Source organism: Microtus pennsylvanicus, chromosome 5 (genome assembly GCF_037038515.1).
Source record: "Microtus pennsylvanicus isolate mMicPen1 chromosome 5, mMicPen1.hap1, whole genome shotgun sequence".
In the NCBI taxonomy this organism is placed as follows: Eukaryota; Metazoa; Chordata; class Mammalia; order Rodentia; family Cricetidae; genus Microtus; species Microtus pennsylvanicus.
The window spans coordinates 43,489,919-43,513,311 of record NC_134583.1 but is presented as its reverse complement, the minus strand read 5'-3'; the positions used below and the strand labels follow the sequence as shown (position 1 = coordinate 43,513,311).

General features: G+C 40.0%; 1 protein-coding gene across 6 annotated transcripts in view; it reads right to left on the bottom strand.

The window, feature by feature from the left end:
• Stim1 (stromal interaction molecule 1) overlaps nt 1-23,393 on the bottom strand; it is a 190,951-nt gene that overhangs the window by 62,989 nt on the left and 104,569 nt on the right. For all 6 annotated transcript variants that reach the window (XM_075971708.1, XM_075971713.1, XM_075971711.1 and 3 more), the window contains exon 2: nt 21,420-21,550. In XM_075971708.1, coding sequence (XP_075827823.1) covers nt 21,420-21,550 — 131 coding nt within the window. The remainder of the gene's footprint in view (nt 1-21,419; nt 21,551-23,393) is intronic.

Below are 23,393 nucleotides of genomic sequence, written 5' to 3'. Positions count from 1 at the left end.
AAATCCCTGGTTTCATTGACATTCCTTCATACTCTGCACCCCTCCCAGGCTAGAGGTCATGAAACTATAATAAGTCAAATTCAGTGTATAATCTTTTAATTTACACATCATTTTTTTTCTTTTGGGATTTGTCTGTTTGTTTTAGTATGTATCCTAGGCTGGCCTCAAATATACCAAGGATGATCTTAAATTTCTGATCTTCCTGATTCTACCTCCAGAGTACTGGGATTACAAGCATTTACCACCACCATGCCCAGTACATGTGATGCTAGAGATCAAATCAAGAGCTTTGTGCATGCTAGGCAAGCACGCTGCTAACAGCTGAGCCACATCCCCAGCCCCACTATGTAAAACAGAACCAGAATACTGTCCAGCAAATTCATTAACATAGTATCTATAACTAATTTCATACTACAAAAGTAGAACTGAAACCAGGTGTGATGGCGTGTGCCTTTAATTTCAGAACTCAGGAGCAGAGGCAGGCAGATCTCTATGAGTTCAAAGTCAGCCTGGTCTACATAGCAAGTTTTGGTATAGTCAGGACTACCAAGTGAAACACTACCTCAAAAAAAAAAACTAAGTAGTTGCTACAGAACTACTTTATGGTTAGTAAACCCTAAAATATTTACTTCCCAGATATTTCCAGAAAAAGCAACTAATCCCCCTTTAGAAATATCAAGCCATTTCAGACCCTTGAGCATGTCATGAACTTTTATAGCTCCAAGCCTTTCCACAGCATGCTCCATATGAAAGGTGTTATGCCTATTAAAGTCACTGCCTCTGTGTAGTTTTCCACACTTCTAGATAGATTAAGTGAGCGTCCCTTAGCTATCTGTTCCCTTAGTTCTCAAGTACATATTTATGACAATACTCCCACAACACTATAATTACTATTTAATTAGCCCCTTCCTACTTGCCCTAAGTAAATCAAAACTTGAAACTATATTTATTATTTATCTTTTTATTCACTTACCTTATAAATTCCCTAGAATACTTAAATGAATAATGAATTTAGCTCCTGAAACCTACCTACAAGTATGGGCCCTGGCACAGAGCAAGATATTCAGGTACTAAATAACTGAAAGACTGTCTCTTGAGTTTATCCTACAGCACACAGAATGCTGGACAGATGTCTTAGCAATTAATTATACTAGCTGGAATTCAAGTCAGACCTTGCTTCTAAAGCTGGCTGCCTCGGTTTGAATTGTGGGTCTACCACTTACTTTCAATGCATCATAGACATCATCTGTAAAATGCAGGTAAGAATAATATCCCTATATATAAATCACTTACTTATGAGTTAATTTGTTATAACAGCTTAGAATAGTACCTGAAACAAAGTGAGTGTGTGGAGGGCGGGGATTAGAGGATAATATAACTAAGTATGTACAATCCTGGGAACCACTATTATAATAATGAGAGTCCCATAGAGGATGTAGAAGACAGATATTTCCTTAGTGCCTGCTAACACAAGTCAATGTGCTAGAACTGCAATGGAGAAAATTAAGAAAAGACACAACTGTCTACTAACTTCAAAGGTTCTTTCTGTTCTACACTGGAATTCCTTGCAATCCCTAACTCTACCATAAATTGAAACTAGATAGTCTTTTGCACAATCTTCTATGGTCTGAGTTCTACCTGATGCTACCAGAGCATCAACTGCGTCTTTCTCCTCTTCCTGATGGTAGTAAATTGCTAGTCTCTGAAAGTGCCAGCCCTTTCATCAGCCCAATGATTTGTACATGCTACTCCGTCACTCCCCTTCTTCTCCAGACCACACTGAGCCATCTGTTCAGATCCAGGTTGTTCATCAGTGGTCATCCTGAACATGGATAAAGCTAACTTAGGTCTTCCTCTGCTGTGACTCCTACTGTTCACTTAAGATAGCAACTTCAACTGTTTCCCAGATCTCTGCCACTAGGAAGCTTCTTCCAAAGCAGCAACAACACCCTCTCTTTTTCCCTTTATTTCCAGCACCAGCACATATAAAAGTACAGAGAATATACATCTGAGGTTGAAAATAAAGGCAGCCATTATCATGGAATCATCCTTGGTGCTGTAACATAACATTAAGTACATGATACAGGTCAACTCCTAAGGTCAACATCTAAGGTTACAGCTTTCCTGGCACTGGGACAGAACAGCAAAGACCGGATTACTCTAACATCTCCAGTCTTGCAAACTATTAGGACCAAAGTATCCAAAACAGTCAAGGACTACAGGTTGGTGACCTTTGTTTTATGACAGAAGGACAGAAATACATGACTAATTAGAATAATTTTCCTCAGAAAAAAAAAGAACATTTAATAATTGGTATCAAAAGGATGAATATACAGCACAGGACCAAATGCATCAGAAAGGATATTTGCAGTCTATGCCCATACCACCATGAACACACCCAATCTCCTTTGATCTTAGAAGCTAAACTGCATCAGTTTGGCAAATGCCTGAATGGAAAAAAAAAAAAGGATATTTACAAAAACTGCTGGGATTGAAGGTACTTGTAGCTTGATACCATGAAAAGCTAAATGGACGAGGTCTCCAGTAAAACTGAGGAAGACATTCTCTGGGAACCCACAGGCCACACAGACCATGGGAGCAGATAGGCTAATGTAGATTTTCACCTCACGCAGAAGCGCAAGTTCATAAGCACTAAGTGCTTACATTAAAAAATTGGGGAGATCTCCTCCTGAGAAAATTGGGAGCATGGGTAGAGGGCAGAAAGGAGAAGGAGAACATGAGGGAATGGGATGGTTGAGATGGGGAAATGATAGAGAAGGGGAACAAGGAAATACATATCTTGATTGTGGGAACCATTGTGGGGCTAGCATGAAACCTGACACTAGGGAAATTCCCAGGAATCCACAAGGATGACCCTAGCTAAGACCTTAATAGAGGAGAGCGTGCCTGAACTGGCCTTCCCCTGTAGTCTGATTGACCTTAATTGTCATCATAGGACTTCATCTACCAACTGATGGAAGCAGATGCAGAGATCCACAACTAAACACTGGGCTGAGCTTCCGGAAACCAGTCGGAAAGAGACAGAGGAGCAATAATATGAGCCAAGTAGTCAAGACCATGATGGGTATTCCATAGAAACTCCCGACCTGAGCTAGTGAGAGCGCACTGACTCTGGGCTGATAGCGGTGAAACCAGCACAGGACCAAACTAGGCCACTGAATGTGGGGGACAGTTGTGAGGCTTGGACAGTCTGTGGGGCCACTGGCAAAGGGACCAGGATTTATCTCTAATGCTTGTACTGGTTTTTTGAAACCCATTCTCTTTGGAGAGATACCTTGCTCGGCCTAGATATAGTGGGGAGGGCCTGGTCCTGCCTCAACGTGATGTGCCAGACTCTGCTGACTCCCCCTGGGAAGCCTTACCCTCTCTGAGGAGTGGATGGAGGATGAGGTGGGGAGAGCAGGAGAAGTAGAGGGAGTAGGAAGTGGGATTGGTATGTAAAATGACAAAAGATCATTTTTAAAAAATTAATTTTTAAAAATTGGGGAGATATCATACTTGTAACTTAAAAGTACAACTGAAAGCTCTAGAAAAAGGAAGAAATATCCAAAAAGTACACAGCAAGATATAATCAAACTTAGGGCTGAAGTCAGTAAAATAGAAACAAAAAAAATACAAAGAATCAGTGAAATAAAGATTTGGTTCTTTGAGAAAAATCAGAAAGGTTGACAGTTTCTTATGCAAATTAACTAAAAGGCAGAAAAAATATTAAAATTAACAAAATTAGAATTGAAAAGGGGATTTAACAACAAACACTGAGGAAACCCAGATAATAAGGATATATTTTTAAAACCTATACTTAACCGAACTGGAAAATCTAAAGGAAATAGATAAGTTTCTATCTAATTTAAAATTTCTATCTAATCTAAAGGAAATAGATAATTGATATATACCTCTTCCAAAGTTAAAGCAGGACCAGATAAGCAATAAAACAGACCTATAAACCCTAGTGAAATAGAAGCAGTCATTAAGTCTCCCAACAACAACAACAACAAAGGCCCAGGTGCAGGCCAGGGGCAGATGGTTTTAGTGCAGAACTACACCACTCTTAAAGAAGAGTTAAGGCCAATACTCCTCAAGTGTTTACAAAATAGAAACAGAAGGAACACTGCCCAATTCATTTTATGAGGCCACAGTTACTCTGATAACCAAACCACATAACAACCCAATAAACAAAGAGAATTACAGGCCAATTTCCCTTATGAATTTAGATGCAAAAATTCTCAATAAAATACTCTCAAACGGAATCCAAGAACATAAAGATGATCCACCATGATCAAACAGACCATCCCAGGGATGCAGGGATAGTTCAACATACATGAATTAATAAATATAATTCACCACATAAACAAACTGAAAGAGAAAAAAACACATCTCATTAGATGCAGAAAAGGCCTTTGACAAAATCCAACACCTCTTCATGATGAAAGTCCTGGAGAGGTTAGGGATACAAGGGACATACGTCAACATAATAAAGGCAGTTGACATCAAGCCCAAAGCCAACATCAACTTAAATGGAGAGAAACTCAAAGCAAAAGCAATTCCACTAAAATCAGGAACAAGACAAGGTTGTCCACTCAATACCTATTCACTATAGTACTTGAAATCTTAGAGCAATAAGACAACTGAAAAAGAGCAAGGAAATACAAACTGGAAAAGAAGAAGTCAAAGTATCTTTATTTGCAGATGATGATAATATACATAAGTGATCCTAAAAATTCTACCAGAAAAGGCTTACAGCTGATAAACACATTTAGCAAAGTAGCTGGATACAGAAAATTAACTAACATAAAGCAGTAGCCCTCATATATATATATATATATATATATATATATATATATATATATATATGACAGATTGAGAAATAAATCATGGAAACACCTTTCACAATAGCCTAAAATAATATAAAATATCTTGGGGTAACTCTAACCGAACAAGTGAAAGACTTGCATAATAAAAACTTTAAGGCATAGAAGAAAGAAACTGAAGAAAATATCAGAAGATAGAAAGATCTCCCATGTTTATGGATTGAAAGAATTAATATAGTAAAAATAGCCATCTACCAAAAGGAATCTACAGATTCAATGCAATATCCATCAATACTCCAGAACAATTCTTCACAGAATTTGAAAGGACAATCTTCAGCTTCATATGAAAACAGAAAAGACTTAGGACAGCTAAAACAATTCTGAATAATAGAAGAACTACTGGAAGTCTCACCATCCCCAATTTCAAGTTGTACTACAGAGCTATAGTAATACAAACCACATGGTCTTGGCAGAAAAACAGACATGTCAATCAATGGAAGAGAACTGAAGACCCAAACATAAATCCACACACCTATGGACACCTGAGTTTTTATAAGTCAGAGATACATACTGGAAAAAAAAGATGACATCCTCAACAAATGTGTTGGTCAAACTGGATAGTTATATGTAGAAGAATGCAAATGGATCCACATTTGTTACCCTGCACAAAACCCAACTCCATATCAAAGACCTCAACATACAACTAGATACACTGCACCCGATATAAAAGAAAGTGGGGGATAGTCTTAAACTCGTTGGCACAGATCATCATTAGCACAGGAACTAAGATCCAAATTAATAAATGGGACCTTAGGAAACTGAGAAGCTTCTGCACAGCAAAAGATACCGTCATTTGGACAAAGTGACAGCCTACAGAATAAGAAAAGACTTTTTACCAACTATACATCATATACACAAATATATGAGGAACTAAAAAAAACTAGGTATCAAGGAAACAAACAACCCAATTAAAAATGGGGTACAGATCTAGAGAATTCTCAAAAAGGGAAAGTCAAGTGGCAGAGAAACATTTAAAGAAATGTTCAACATCCTTAGCCATCAGGGAAATGCCAATCAAAATTACTTTGAGTTTCATCTTATATCCATCAGAATGGCTAAGATCAATAGCACAAATGACAGCTCATGCTGGCAAGAATGTGGAGTATGGAGAACATTCATCCATTGCTAGTGAAGGGCAAACTTGTACAGCTACTATTGAAATCAGTGTAATGGTTCCTCAGGAAAATGGGAATCAATCTATCTCAAGAATCAGTTCTATCACTTTTGGGCATATACCCAAAGGATGCTTCATTCTACCACAAAGATATCTGTTTAACCATGTCCACTGTTGCTCTATTCATAATAGCCAGAAATTAAAAACAACATAGATGTTCCTCCACAGAAGAACAGATAGAAAAAAATAAATATGGTATATTTACACAATTACAACTATTACTCAGACTTTAGAATGAATTATGAAATTTGAAAGTGAATAGTTGAAACTAGAAAAAAAATCATTCTAAGTGAGGTCTTCCAGACCCAGAAAGACAAATACATTATGTATTCCCTTATATGTGATATTAGCTAAGTCAATGATAACCAAGCTACAATCCATAGAACCACAGAGACTAAATGCAGAGGAAGGGACTAGGGCATAACAGATAGATCTTGTTAGAAAAGAGAACAGAATAGTTATGGATGGATGGGGAGAATAAGAGGATCAAGTGGGAAGGGGGAGGGGAGGACAAAGGAGGGCATATGGAGAGAGACAGATAAAAATGAGGGCTATTTGAGGGATGGTACACAAACCTAATCCAATAGAAGCTTCCTAAAATTTATACATATATGAAGACAATCTAAATGAAATCACTAAATAATGGGGAGAAAGAGTCCCAACTAGACATCTCTTGTCACCAAATGAAGTTTCCAATATCAGGACTGAGTTGCATCCAATTGAGTTCTTGGCCAAAGAGGTCTCATGGGAATCCCCAACAATCCAGTCTTTGTAAAGACTGTCTCTTCACAAACTGATTGTAAGTCTCCATTGCTAAAGGCAACACCTGTACAACTCACTGAACATGGAGAAGTTGAGCTGGTGCCTACACAGAGCCTTTACTCCTACTTTCTAGTGTCTTTGGTACAGGAAGATACTCTGCATGCTACCAAAAGGGAAATGTAAACACAAACCCTCTGATCTATTATGTCCTGTCTGCAAGATATGCTAGAGCAATCAATGGTGGCACAAAGCTTGTGGGAGTAATCAATCAATATCTGATCTGACTTAAAGCCCACTCCAGGAGACGGAATGTATACCTGACACGGCTTGGGTGACCAAGAGCCCGAGACTAGATAGCCCAGAGACCTAGGATAAAAACAAATACTACTGGTTTTTTTTTCAGTACTAATAAAATTACTCGTAAAGACATTCTGCTATACTCATAGATTCCTGCTCATAATCAGAAAAGTTTCCTTCTACAGCAGATGGGAACAAATACAGAGACCCACAGCCAGACATTTAGAGAGTTAGAGACCTTGGAACACTCCGCCCTAAATGGGATGTCTATATCAAAAGTCTCCAACCTCCTCAAGGATCAGGGAACCCCATAGATGAGAAGGCAGAAGAAATGTGAGAGACAGAGGGGATGGAGGACACCAAGAAAACAAGACCCTCTAAACCAACTTTATCCACACACATATGAATTCACAGAGACAGAGACAGGATGTACAGGGCCTATGTGGGTCTGCACCAGTTCAGGTCCTAGAGTTGAAAGCAGTGGACACATGTGCCCACCTCACTCAAAAGCAATCTCCAATAGCTAACCACTTGCAAATGAAAATTTAGTTTCCTCCAAGGGGGTCTCACTGGGGGAAAAAACAAAAACAAACAAAAAACTACTCTTACAGGTAAGGCTGCATGCTCAGCAGTAGATGACTAACAGAAAACCAACTCAATGGCATCACCGAGGGTCCTTGTCTCATAATGTCACATCTTCCTTTCTTTTTATACTATTACTTTCTTAAAAATTTTTTTAAAGATTGATTTATTTATTATGTATACAGTGTTCTGCCTGCATGTCTGCCTGCAGGCCAGAAGAGGGCACCAGATCTCATTACAGATAGTTGTAAGCCACCATGTGGTTGCTGGGAATTGAACTCAGGACTTCTGGAGAGCAGCCAGTGCTCTTAACCTCTGAGCCATCTCGACGGTCCTTAAAATTTTATTTATATATTTTTCCTTCTTTCTTTTTAACCTATAGGTCCTTGATGTACATAATATGGCTCCCAGTTTAGTGTTTTTATGGGATTCCTGAATATGCAAATGAGGGGGTCTCTGTTTCTTATGCTTTCTCTTGGACTCTTTTCTCTTTGTTTTGCTCAGTTCTGATGTGCTAGGTCTTTATGTCATTCTATTTTATTATTATTCCATAGATGCCTGTTTGCTTCCAATGAGAAACAGAAAGCAAGTAGATCCTGATGAAAGGGAGGTGGGGAAGAACTGAGGAGTAGAAGGGGGGAAATCATAATCAGGATACATTATATGTAAGAAAAAAATCTATTTTTAATAAAAGGAAAAACTGAAGAACAATAGTTTTCAAAAGCTCTAAGGGAATAAAGCAAATAAAGAAATACATATGTTCAAGAAAACCTTCCAAAATTCAATAAGAAGGCAAAAGTGTAGCAGTCTTTGACCCTGCTGCTCACTGATTCTGCCCACATGCATTTACTGAGACAGAAATTCTGTTCCAGAATAGTGTAGGTAAGTACACAGGCTTACTTTTGCCCTAGATGTATAGCTGGATCCTGGAAGAGACAGGACACCAACAATTCTCATCTTGCTACCTGTGGCTGGTGTCAAGAACTGAGTATGGTCATCAGGTAGGCCAGTCTTCTACTCAGCCCTCATATGGACATGGTGCAGTGCCAATGAGAATGCTATCATGGACTTCAACTATCATTTCCATAACTAATAAAATGACAATTATGCTTTGGGCAGACACCTCTGCTAAGTGCGCAATCCCAAAAGAGAGAATATTATCTAAAGAAAAGTATGACTTACCTATAGCTCTAGAATCTCAGCTCAAAGGCATTGCCTGGAAGTAAATCAGGCTTTAAATCCCTGTAAGTTCAAGACTAAAGAAACCATGTAGTGAGTATAAACTGGTTTTCTAACAGTGTTGAACTCAAATAGTTGAAACAAGAGAAAATAAAACTTACTTGAGTGGGACAAATTATAGACCAAATAATTACATGGAGAAAATTGGAGAAAAAACAATTGGAGGGGCTGGAGAAATGCGGGAGAATTGTCTGTAATCTGTCAATCATGTTTTAAATAAATGCTGATTGGCCAGGCAGAAGGTATAGGCGGGAAAACCAGACAGGAAGTAGAAATGATGTAATGAGAACAGGAGAATTCTGAAAAGGAGGAAGTTGATTCCTCCCACTCTTGCCCAGATCATCGAAGCAGCAGGATGTGATCTACCCCACTGGAAAAAGGTACTGAGCCACATGGCTAACATAGATCAGAAAAATGGGTTAATCAAGATGTGAGAGTTAGCCAGTGAGAGGCTAGAGCTAATGGGTCAATCAGCTTTATAACTTATAGAAATCTATGCATGATTTTCTTTGGGACTAAACAGTTGTGGGGTACTGGGCGGGACAAAAACCCCAACAAACAAACAAGCCAGCCCCCTCATGTTACAGAGAAATGGCTCAGAGGCTAAGAGCACTGGCTGTTCTTCCAGAGGTCCCAAGTTCAATTCCCAGCAACCACACGGTGGCTCACAACCATCTGTAATGAGATCTGGTGCCCTCTTCTGGCCTGGAGTCAAACATGCAGACAGAACACTGTATACAAAATAAATAAATAAATAAATCTTTTTTTTTTTGTTAAAAAAAAAGCAGCTCTAAAGAACTTTTCCAGTGGTAAATACAAATCTCAAACAATGACCTCAGAAACTATTCCTTTAAAGGACCTCTGATAGTATCATCCTGTTAAGTAATTTATGCCCCAAGGCACTGTTGAAAATAAAGAGTATTGTAGAATATTAGTTAAAGATGTGTTACATACTTTTATCTGTGGATACTTAATGATCCAAAGACGTGTTGCATTCTTTTATGTTGCATTTGTTTAACTCTGTAAAGCTGTGTTTTTAGCCCGTTAATCATCAGGACTGTCATCCAGAAGAGATAAAGCAAACTCTACAACAGAGAAGGGAGGAAGGGAAACAACAGCCTGCTTAGTGAGAAAGAATTTCCCTGTCTGTCAAAGCAAGCCACCTTCTGGTTTTCCTGGAAGCATGCAGGACGCCATCTGGAGGAGCTGCTGCTTCATCCTGTATCTGGCAAGTCACTGAGACAGATTGCAAAGTATGCCTACTCTCTGGAATGTGTAGCTCCATGTGTCTGTCAACTGGGACCCTTGCTTGAGTGCCAACTGACAATGTATCCTCTCCTCTACAGCATATACTAGTTCATGACTGTTGAAATAATGGCGGCGGGCTGTGTCCCCGGCACCCGGCCGCCCCCACGGCTAGCTTTACTCAAAATAATTACACGGAAACTGTATTCTTTTAAACACCGCTTGGCCCATTTCTATCTAGCCTCTTCTAGGCTAGCTCTCGTACCTGGACTAGCCCATTTCTAATAATCTGCTGTAGCCCATGAGCTGGCTTACCAGGAATGATCTTAACCTGCATCTGCCTGGAGTGGGAGAACCATGGCGACTCTCTGACTCAGCTTTTTTCTCCCAGCCTTCCGTTCTGTTTACTCCACCCACCTAAGGGTGGGCCTATCAAATGGGCCTAGCAGTTTCTTTATTGCTTTAATCAATGAAATCAACAGATTGATATATGACACTCCCACATCACATGATATCTGATTCTTCTTAAAACTCTCAGAGTTCTTTGTGAATACCAGCACTCTGGCCCTTAAAACTACTTCTGTCAACTGATATAATCCAGTACTCAACTCAGAAGGCAGGGTTGAGGGAATCAATGCAGGCTCAAGACCAACTTGGTCTCTCTAGTGAGTTCCAGGGCAGCTAGGGCTACATCCAGTCTCAAAACAAATAAACTAGTATTTCTGTTATAGACCACTTCCTAAACAATAAAATCATACATAATGGTGCACGCCTGTAATTCCAGCACTTGGTAGGCTGAGGCAGAAAAACTGCTGTGAGTTTGAGGCCATATGGGCTACATAGTGGTTTCAGGACAGCCTGCACTACAAAATGTGGGGGGGGGGGACCCACAAAATTAAAAGCTCTAATAGAAAGCCAATGTCCTTTAAGTTTAAGAAACTCACAGAAACGAACACTGAATGTTTTAGCAGATCTATATTTCTGCTTCCAAAACTGTCAAAGAGACTATGAGAGACCAAGTGGTAATTCCTTTTGCCCCACAGAGACCTAAATCCATTTCTCCACCCTTACATTATGGAAGGCCATGTGAAGCCTTGGCAAAGACAGCTGGCCAAGAACTAATACATAGTTTACAAAAACCTATAAAGCTAACTATGAACCAAGTGTGATGGCTCATGCATATAATCCATGCACTTGTGAGGCTGCAGGCATAAGGACTGCTGTGAGTTCAGGCCAGCCTGGTCTACATAATAAGTTTCAGGCCAGCCAGAACTGCATTTTCAAGAACTTATTTCATAGCAGGGTTGGTATGGAACACTAGTAAAAGGAAAATAAGGGGGTCTGTAGAGAGGCTCAGTGGTTAAGAGCACTGACTGCTCTTCCAGAGGAGCTAGGTTCAGTTCCCAGCACCCACACAGCAGCTCACAACTGTCTGTAACTCCAATTCCAGGGGATCTGACACCTTCAAATCAATGCACATAAAATTAAGTTAAATTTTTTTTAAAAAAAAAAGGAAAATAAGAATAAAGTATTTATGTATACATACATATGAGCATGTTGCAATGAAACCCATTATTTTGAATGCTAACTAAAAAAATTGAAAGGGGGTCATTTAACTCATGTTTGTAACCCTAACACTTGGGAGGCTAGAAGTTGTCTAGAGTTCAAGACTAGCCTGGGCTACAGAGTGAGACCCTAAACTGTCCCAGGTGAGGAAAAGATGAACCTAAGAATCAGTTTCACCTGAAGATTATTATTATGATGATCATCTTTTGTTGTGTTCCAAAGGTCTAAGCAGAATTCAATCTGCACTTTGCCTGGATAAAGAGCAAAACACCGAATGTTCCATGAGATAGGAAATAAAAGGGTGATTGCAATAGGATGTGCGTAGGAGTTAGAATCAGGAAAGCAAAAATGCAGAAAGATGTTAGCTCTAGCATTTGGGAATAGAAGGCCAGGAGTTCAAGGCCACTGTGGCTTATCTCAACAATACAAGAACAAGACTAAAACAAAAGCAACAAAATAAGAAAAGTATCTCCAAACTTCCCTTGCCAACCAACATTATGTACAGAAACTTCTGCTGATATGCTCAGCCTCAGTCAGAGGAGCTTCTAACCGCAGCACTTGATGTTTAATTGTCAAGACAGGCTTTGTCTGTGTAACTTTGGCTGTCACTCACTTTGTAGACCACTGGCCTCTGCCTCCTGAGTGCTGAGATTAAAGGTGTGCACCTCCAGGTCTGGCAATGCAGAGACTCTTCACTGAGAAGTGACAGCGGAGTGCTCAGCCCTCAACAGGACATCCGTATCAGTCCCACTGAGGTCATTGTAGAAGAAGAGGAAAGAAAGAAGAGCTGGAAGATGGAGATATGCAGAGACATCTTCTGGACGTGACAGAGTTGTTCTGCTTATAAATTCACAGCAACTGAATTACCTGCACAAGACCTGTGCCGTACTGGATCTGTCTCTATTTCATCACGGATGAGTCCACAAGACCCAATCCCCTGATGACCACTGTTAACGGTTACTTAGGGGTAGTGTGTCATTTCTGTCAGTGGTGTAGTCACTGATAAGTTTCCCATGTTCCAGTAAATAACCATCCACCCAGCCTGAAAAGGGGGACATGGACCTAAACTGAGTGGGTAACACAAACGCACACAAACACAAATACACACAGCATGGAAGCAGGAGTCAGGAAGAAGGGCCTCAGTGGAAGAGGGAGGATAATGCACATAAAAATGACTAAAATCATTATAAACATGTAAAAAATTGTTAATGACGATGATTATTATTACTGTTATTATTATTACTATTTTGGTTTTCTGAGACAGGGTTTCTCTGTGTTACAGTGCTAGCTGTCCTGGAACTTTCTCTGTAGACCATGCGCGCCTCAAACTCACAGAGATCCACCTGGCTCTGCCTCCCGAGTACTGGGATTAAAAGTGTGCACTGCCACCAACAAGTTAAAATTATTTTAAAGCCGTATGTGTCTGAGTGTTTTTGCTTGTATGTGTGTATATGCGCAACACATGCGTCCAGTGCCTGGGGAGGCCGGAAAGGACCTCTGACACTTTGAGCTTTCATTTCCTCATTGTAAAGGAAGACAATAATTTCTGTTTCAAAAGGTGTTCCAAAGAAATTAAATCATATATATAAAGTTCACAGCTGCAGTATGATTACTTCTTTGATTACCACTATTATAATATATTTACTTAGTAGTTTATTCATAAGTCTACTGCCCAAACCTGAACAACTCCAGAGAAACAAATTACCACTGACTCAGTTTCTACCCTGAGGAAGATCTCACAAGTCCAAACCATCCATCTCCCACAAATTGACCATCCAATTCGGTCCTCTTGTTCTACCCTATAGAAATAATTAAAGAACACATAATGAGGAGAAAGGATCTTTCAAATTAAAAAAAAATCTTTTTTTTTAGGCTTTCCTTTTTTTTAATTTTACATACCAACCACAGTTTCCCATCCACCCCTACACACACACACACACACACACACACACACACAGCCCCACCCAATCCTCCATCTCCCACAGGAGTTAACAAAGCCTGTTAAGGCAGGACCAAGCTCCTCCCATTGCTTCAAGGCTGGGCAAGGCATCCCACTATAGAGAATAGGTTCCAAAGAGCCAGTTAAATTCCAAAATTTTTTTAACATTTTTTTATTGATTTTTATTGAACTCTAAATTTTCCTCTGCTCCCCTCCCTTTTTACCTCCCCTTCAACCCTCTCTCAAGGTCCCCATGCTCCCAATTTACTCAGGAGAGCTTGTCTTTTTCTAGATTAGATCCATGTATGTCTCTCTTAGGGTCCTCATTGTTATCTAGGTTCTCTGGGACTGTGATTTGTAGACTGGTTTTCTTTGCTTTATGTTTAAAAACCACTTATGAGTGAGTACGTGTGATAATTATCTTTCTGGGTCTGGGTTACCTCACTCAAAACAGTGTTTTCTAGCTCCATTCATCTGCCCACAAAATTCAAGATGTTGTTATTTTTTCTGCTGTGTAGTATTCCACTGTGTAAATGTACCACATTTTCCTTATCCATGTTTCGGTCAAGGGGCATTTAGGTTGTTTCCAGGTTCTGGCTATGACAAATAAGGCTGCTATGAACATGGTTGAGCACATGTCCTTGTGGCATAATTAAGCATCCTTTGGATATATACCCAAAAGTGGCATTACTGGGTCTTGAGGAATGCTATTTCCTAATTTTCTGAGAAATCGCCACACTGACATCTAAAGGGGTTGTACCAGCTTGCATTCCTACCAGCAATGCAGAAGTGTTCCCTTTATCCCACAACCTTTCCAGTATAAGTTGTCATCAGTGCTTTCGATCTTGGCCATTCTTACAGGTGCAAGATGGAATCTCAGAGTTGTTTTGATTTGTATTTCTCTGATGACTAAGGGTGTCATATAAATGAACTCACTGTAATTTTTTTCTTTTCTTTTTTTCGAGACAAGATCTCACTATATACCCCTGGTTGCTACGAACTCACTATGTAGATGAGATTGGTCTCAAACTTGTAGCAATCCTTTTGTTTCTACTCCCAAGAAGTTTTAGGATAATAGATAGGCACCACCATGCCAAAGTTCTCACATATAATTTTTAGACTGATTTTTTTCCACTCGGCATAATGTCTTTAAGACTTATTTATTATGTACAACAGACTTCATTTTTTACGGTGACAGACATATGTAATCCCAGCATTCAGGAGGTTGAGGCAGAAGAATCATAAGTTTGAGGCCAGCTTGGGTTAGTGAGTTCCATGTCAGTGAGTTTGAGTTATATCACAAACCCTTTCCAAGCCCCTTGAAGCATGAGGGAAAGAAAAGTCCAAGATCAGGCCACAAAATCCCACCAATCCCTGAGCTTGTCCCAAGATTAGATCACAGAATCCCATTAATCCCAGGCCACCCTAGAAAGCTCCACCCCGCCCCCACTTCAAGAAAGCCTACATGAAGCCAGCCTCCTGCTCATCTCTTTGCTGTTTTTCTTCTGAGCAGAGGCGGCCATCCTCTTATGTCTTTCCCAATAAGTCTCTTGTGTGAGGTTTGTTGTAACGTATGACTTTGGTATTCCTTGGCTCTCAACTGCCAGAATAGCTTTTCCTTCAGAGCTGCAAAGCTTACAAAGAAAATCAAATATAATTCAAAGAAAATCATATATAATTTTTAGTAGGGATGTAAATTTTAATTTACCTAATAGAGTAAAAACCTAGAAGGAGAATTACTGGGACAGATAGCAAGTTATGTTTAACTTCATAATAAACTGTAAAATTACCAGAACAGCTTTATCATCTTACATTCCTGTTAGCGTGAATTATGATGGCTCTTATTCCTTACTTGGTACAGTACACTTAATTTTTTTTTAAATATTTATTTATTATGTATACAATATTCTGTCTGTATGTCTGAACTAGACCTCATTACAGATGGTTGTGAGCCACCATGTGGTTGCTGGGAATTGAACTCAGGACCTTTGGAAGAGCAGGCAATGCTCTTAACCACTGAGCCATCTCTCCAGCCCCCAGTACACTTAATTTTTTAAAAATTATTTTAGCCATCTTGATAGGTTCATAGTAGAATCTCATTGTGATTTTAATTTTCATTTTCTCTAATATAAGTGTGTTTATATATGCATCTAGTGCATATGTGCATATATAGATATAGAGAGTAGGCAGGGTGTCATATAGCCCAAGGTAGCCTCAAACTTCCTATGTAACTAAGAATGACTTTGAACTCCTGATTCTCCTGTCTCTGTCTCCCAAGTGCTGGAATAATATGCATTTACCACACCTGGTCATTGCATGAACTTTTTCTTTCTATTTTAGCCTGGAACTCACTCTATATGCCAATTGGCTTCAAATTTACAAGGCAAGGTGATCTTCCTTGCCTCTGCCTCAGGAGAGCTGGGACAACAGACATACCATACCATACCCAGCTATCCAAAGAAGTCTTAACAGTCAGTATGTTTTTTTAAATTTAATCCTGACAACTATTCTGGAATAAGAATCAGTAATCATTATTTTATCCTGAGAAAACAAAAGGGAGAATCATTAAACTACTATAATTTAATCATCTTTCTAATGTCACTTAATCACCTGTGATATATAAATCACTAGAATGCAGGCTCCAGAAACTAGGAATCTGTTTTGTTCACAATAGAATCCTGAGCCCTCAATCAATAACTGGAACAGAACAGATAGCCGACTATCATGTAGAGTTTGGTTTATTGTATCTGTCCTCAATGTCAGTACTGGAAGGGTGACTGGCAAGCAGCACCGTATGAAGGTCAGCGCACAACTTTCAAGCATTAGTTCTCTCCTCCACTGTAGGTCCTGGATATGGAATCTGGGTCATCAGCCTGCGTGGCGAGCACTTTCACAAGCTTTTCCTTCTCAACACCTCACTGCCCCTGTCTTTATAATGTTCTAGTTTATTCCTTTTCGTGGAGGCAGGGTTTGATGTAACCTAGGTGGTCTCCGGCCTCCCAATTCCTGTGCAGTCAAGGATGACCTTGACCCTGATCCTCTTGCCTCCACCTCCCAACTTCTGGGATTATAGGTTTGTGTGGTTCTGGGAATGGAACCCAGGAATTTGTGCATGGTGGCACTTAAGCACTCTACTAAGTAAGTTATATTCTTAGCTACCAAATAAATACCTTAATTTTACATGAGAAGAAAACAATAATACTCTCAATTCTCAAATCTATGATCTGAAACTGAGTTTGAGGCTAGAGGACAGCTTGGGATACATAAAACCCTATCTGGGGGGAAAAACACAACCCAACAACAACAAAGGCCCAATGAGATTGTTCATAGGTTGATGGTCTGAGGTGTTCAACACCTTAGACTCATAGGATGGAAGGAGAGAACCAACTCCTACAAACTGTCCTCTGATTTCCACATACAGATGGTAGTAAGTACGTACGTACACACGTACACACACACACACACACACACACGGAAAACAACATAAAAAAAAGAGTCTAGTCTAACCTAAGTAAGACAGTATTTTTAAGTCCTATCTGTCCATCTCAGACGATCAGGATAACCTAACACTTCAGCAAATCCTTTACCCATAGACAATTTTACTACCAGCTCTGGAGTTCCTATACTGCTAGCTTAATAAATTCCCTGCTTTACCAAGAGACCATCATTGCCAGGCATGGTGGTTCACTCCTGTAATTCTAGGACTGTGAAGGAAGAGGCATGAGAATCATTGTGAGTTTAAGGTTAATCTAGGCTACATAAAAAGCACCAGGCTTGCCCAAGTTTCAGAGTGAAATCATATCTCAACAAAACACAGTAAAGTAAGTTGGGGAATGTGGTTCAGTGGTAGAGATTTTATCCAGCATTCGCAAGGCCAGCACAGCTAAAATCTGAGAAGATTTAGCAGTGAGGTAGATCTTTCGGTTCACTTTAGTTCTCTAAAACACTCACCAATATGAGGCAGAATAAACTGGGTTTTAGGGTAGGGTGTACTAGGAATTAGATCTTGGGCTTCACTCATACTGAGTGAACTACCACTGAGATACGTATCCCACGCTCTTATTATTTCTCACTCACTCGGCTACCTAGACTGGCCCTAAACTCTGTTAAGCCTATGCCAGACCTTGAACTTGCAATCTTCCTGCCTCAGTTTCTCAAGTACCTGGGATCACAGGCCTATGACACCACAACAGGCCTGAATGAAGTTTTAATATTCCTTCAGACTTCTACTGAGGTTATTGGGTAATTAGCAATATCTTTAGATGGGTCCCAAAAATCTGAGATCTTTGACAACCAATGCAACCAGAATTTTTCCACAGCACTATACCATCCATTACCTAAGCCCTGCTCTATCTACCTAACTTTCTAGTTAGGTTCTGACTCCAACTGTGTCTCACACATGTTTAAACCAAGGGAAGAACACGCATTTTACTGGCTTCTTGCTCTAGGACTCAGGAGATAAGTGACTATGAAAAGGCACAATAATAGGTCTCCCTAACCATAGAGGCCTGAGATTCCAGTGAGGGCAGGGAAGCCCAGACAAGGTAGAAGCTCTGCTGGAAAAGAACATCTCACACCACTGGTGCAGGGAAAACGGGCTGAAAGCTTTTGTTACTTTAGAACAGTTTGTGCTGATGAGACTTTTGTTGTGGTAACATTTCTCTAAAGAGAACATTTTCTTCCTTCCCTCTTTGACAAAGCAATTCAACAGAACACGAAGAAAGGAGGAGCGCTGACAAACATACTCAGAAATGTGAGATTTCATATCTGCACAAAGATTATGTCATCTTTGTTTCTTTTTTGAGACAGGGTTTCACTCTTTAGACCAGGTTGGCCTCCTGCTTCTGCTTCCCAAGTACTGGTATATCACTTTAAAAAAATTATCTACTTTATGTGTATGAGTATTTCGCCTACATTTGCCGGTAGCAGTCAGGAAGGTGTTGGAGCCCCTGAAACTGGAGTTACAGGCAGTCAAAGGCCCCCATGTGGGCACTTGGAACCAAACTCTGGTCCTCTGTAAGAACAACAAGTGTTTTTAACCTGTCTGGGCCATCTCTCCAGCCCCGAATAGATCACTTTCTCAGTTTGTTGAGCTGCCCATTCTCCAGTCTTGAGGCAATGCTAGGAAAATGATCAGGATATCTCTAGGCCTCATTTCTACCTAGGAATATAACTCTTTCTTTTTCTTTTCTTCTGTTTTTACTCTGAAGGCCAGTAATACTTCTAGATAAGGCTAAAATCTAGATACTTTGACCATAGTTTTTCTTGGTTTTTTTTTTTTTTTGGTTGTTTTCTTTGGCGAGGGGAATATGTTGGTTTGGTTTAGTTTGGTTTTGGTTTCTCAAGATATGGTTTCTCAGTGCAGCTTTAGAGCCTTCCTGAAACTTGATCTGTAGACCAGGCTGGCCTTGAACTCAGAAATCCACCTGCCTTTGCCTCCTGCTTACTGGAATTAAAGGCGTGAGCCACCACTGCCCAGCTACCTTGACCATAGTTACTGGCCCTGTTTAGCTTATAATTGAGACTGAATAAATACAATATTTCAGTTTGTTTAATCTGGGCCCCCTTTTCCTTACCAATTTTTAGTTCAGTGATTCTTTTTTTTTTTACCACAGTTCCTTTGTCTAACCAAATCAATCCACTGTGCTTTTTACTATACCTAATAACTTTCTCACTCTGATTCTCTACAACTCAGAGAACCCTACCACTTTCATTCTATTCAAATTCCACCTTTCTTCCTTCTTGAATTCCTTAGACATTACTGCACTTTCCAGAAGAGTCAATCTCCTCTACCAATCAATTAGTAGAATGGTACTTTCTACTTGTCCTGTCTTCACTGACAGGGGATTCAATATTTAACATGGCAGTCCCTTCTATAGCAAAATATCTCTAACTATTAGACATCTTTATTCCAGGAGAATATACCTGCCTTTAATTTCCCTACATTGGTCTTGTTCTGCCCTTAAGATAAAGAAAACAATACATTACATAAGACATGGCTTTGAAATCAGATATAAGCTCAAATCTAGCAAGTGTCTAAAGGAAAATGTTTAAATTTTCTAGCATCAGATATTCTAATAATAAAGCCAATTTCCCCAAGGCTTTTAATAAAATTAAAAAAATAACTATGCAAAGAGCTTAATGCTGTCTGGAATAGTGAAAGAGCTCAATCGATGACAGGTAGTTCTATAGCTTTCATTATCATTTGCTTTAGAGAAGGTCTAATGTAGCCTAACTAGACTGGACTTGAACCCCTGATCCTCTTCCTCCACATCCAGAGTGCGGGGATCATAGGAATTTGCCACAATACTCAACCAATCTGTCATTTTCTAAATCTGATTTCTCAACTCCTTATGTATTTGGATTCAAAAATACTATTTCAATGCCAGGGTTTTGATATGATATGCAACCAAAAGACCCTATGTTGAAGGCTTGGTTCCAACTGGCCAATCTTGTCACTGAGAAATGATTAGATCACAAAGGCTCTGACCTATCAATGGATTAATCTTCTGATGGATTAATAATATGATGGTGCTATTGAGAGGTGGGGCCTAGTTGCAGGAGATATACTGGTGTGTGGGGGTATGTCCTTAGAAGATCTATCTTGTTCTAGGACCCTTCTGTTCTCTCTGCTTTCTAGTTGCCATGATGTGAGTTCTGCTCTACCGCATGCTCCTTGAAATGATTAGTCTGCTTAACTACAAGCTCTGAAACAATAAAACTGACCATGAACTAAAAGTTCTGAAACAGTGAGCTGTAATAAGGTTTTCTCAGATATTTTGTCACAACAGTCAGGAACCAAGCTTCTTCACTAGCTTATAAATTATGTAAGAAAAGAAAGTATCTCTTAATCTGTCTGTCTTGTTTACTCTCCTGTCTTCATACCTAGCACATTTAATATTAGTGACCTGTGTTGACGATCTTAGTTGAGGTTTACTGTCTTCATCTCTCATATCACTCCTTTCTGTATAGTGTCTTGCTGTACTAAAGTCTTCCGATGGTGTGACATCCAAGATTGAACACAAACTCAAAGGTAGACTATTTACAAGGAGAAGAGACTAGGCCTCTTTTTCACACTGTACACTATGCCCTACTGGATGTTTAGCACAGCCCGGTAGCTCCAGCACTTGCTTGTTTGTGTTAAGCTTGAAATTAAGAGACTGTTCAGTCTCTCCCACATGATGACCCTGCACTCTGGGCTCTGTTGATCCAGAGCTACAGTAATGTCAAAACATACAACAGCAAGACAGCTCTTTCTTCTTTATTTTTTTAAAGGGATTTCTTTTTCTAATTCTTATTAACTGGCTCCCATAAACTACATCTTTAAAGTTAGACTGACCATGCTAAAATTTGCTTCTTCCTCACAAATAAGAGTATAAAACCCCAGAAGGTGGCATATGACTATTTTTGCTTTCTTTCTTCCCATGCCAAAAGAAGGCAGAATATAGATTAATATTCTCTTTCCACAGCAAGATCACATAAAAGATCCAGGGAAGCTTTAGAGACCATCTGAGGAATCCCTTCCCTCCCAAATAGTTACGTCAATGTTAAGCTATTCACCAATCAGCAAACAGAGAGAGTGGCTCTGCTGGGTGTCATCTTGCTTAATGGGAATAAGTTTCTATGAGGCAACAAGGAGAGACCATCTCTCCACAGGGATTAGTCTAGGCAGCTGTCAGGGATCATTTCATACAAGAGAAGAGCCATAAAAGGTAAGAAACATTACCTCGTCACTTTCTTCCACATCCACATCACCATTGGCATCATCATCCATCAGCTTATGGATGTTGCGGACAGCCTCAAAGCTGAGCTTCTCATCTTCACTGTGACACAGAGGCTTGTCAATCCGGCAAAACTCTGCATGGAAAAAGCAAGGGACAACATTAGCCAGAGCTGCCACTCTGCCTCCACCACTGTCTTGTGCTAGCGGTCTTAGTCTCCAGCCCGATTCCCCGTACATGCCTCTGAACCAACGACACACAATGGTGGAAGTGTATCATCTACCCTTTACCCGTCTCTTGGAAATGTGCTGAGCTTCCCCATACAGAAACAATGTTTTGTCACTCTCACAGCTCTCCAGCAGATAGATCTGCATAGGACTAGGCCTATGCTAGGACCCAGACAAGAACATAAATGTTCACAACTGAGAGGGGAAACCAAAGGGACAACATATACAGGAAAAAAGCTTCGACTCACTAAGAATCAAGGAAATGCATTATTTTAAACATAATTTAATCAGTCAAATAAAAAAATAATTTATTTTCTAGCACGAGAACAACAGTTCCAACATCTGAATAAACAGATTAGTTTTCCTTTTTACTTTGTCACTAGAAATACCATATAATTCCAACCACAGGCTAACCAGGGAAATCTCTCATATCAGGTAGGTGACCTTTATTGTCCTTCCTATTCTCCAGACTAGTCTTCAGAGTTACTCTTAGTCCTGCTGCAGCCTACCCACAGCAGCCTCTCCTCCCAGTCCTCCTCCAGTCCATTCTAGGGACACACTCAGCCTCTCACTTTGTCACTAGAGGTACATATAATGCTTACCTAAGTATTATACATCTCTAGTAGGCTTTTTAGAAATAACAGAAGAAATAATTTTAGAATAATGGTCGCTCTAGCAACCAAAGGTCTCCAGGCTAGGCATCACTGGTTTCCTGAGCTCAGCCAGCATCTTTCCCAAAGGCCTACAGCAAAGGCAAGATGTTTGTATGTGACCTGATCAAACAAACAGGTGATCTCTGCTGCTGACACCATCAGGCATACAGGATTAAAGGGATGAGGCTAAGAGAGGACAAAAGTTTGATGCCCCACATAGTGTTAGAATTGTACATAACTCCTTTACACAAGCATCTCCTCAGCTGCCTCTTTGACCTTCCTGAGACCTTTTCTACATTTTCCACACAGTCAAAGTTTCCCACAGCCATCTGGAATACCTTAAGAGATCCACTCATTTAGGAATATCTTTTTTACTGCAATGACCTGATACACATGGGTCTTCTATCTATCTGTTGTTTCATTGGTTAATTAATAAAGAAACTTAATAAAGAAACTGCTTGGCCTTTGATAGGCCAGCTTAGGTGGGTGGAGTAGACAGAACAGAATTCTGGGAGAAAGGAGCCGAGTCAGGCAGACGCTGTAGCTCTCCTCGCCAAGATGGACGCAGGTTAGGATCTTTCCTGGTGGGCCACCACCTCGTGGTGCTACACAGATTGTTGGAGGTGGTGTAATCAAGATGTGAGAGTTAGCCAGCAAGATGCTAGAGCTAATGGGCCAAGCAGTGTTTAAAAGAATACAGTTTCCGTGTAATTATTTCGGGTGTAAAGCTAGCCGGGAGCCAGGGCCGCAGCCCGCCGCTCCCACTACTATAATGACCTTTTTAGAGTCAAAAACACATACACCAAAATCCTATCTTTAATCAACTAAAATTCTGTGGCATTGGACAAGTGGTAGAATGCCTTCAAGCCTCCATTTCTCAGGCTAGGCACAGTGGTGCCCAGGCAGAATATGAGAACTTGAGAGGTAGAACCACGAGGACCGGGAATCTTGACTACACAGGGAAACCAAAGCCTGGTTGGATGACACAAGATCCTGTCTTTACATTAAAATTTTTGGTTTTAAAAATAAGTAATAAACCTGATTCTCAGGTCCTAGTATTCTTTCCTCCTTCCAGATCAACAAGTGAATAATTTCCATT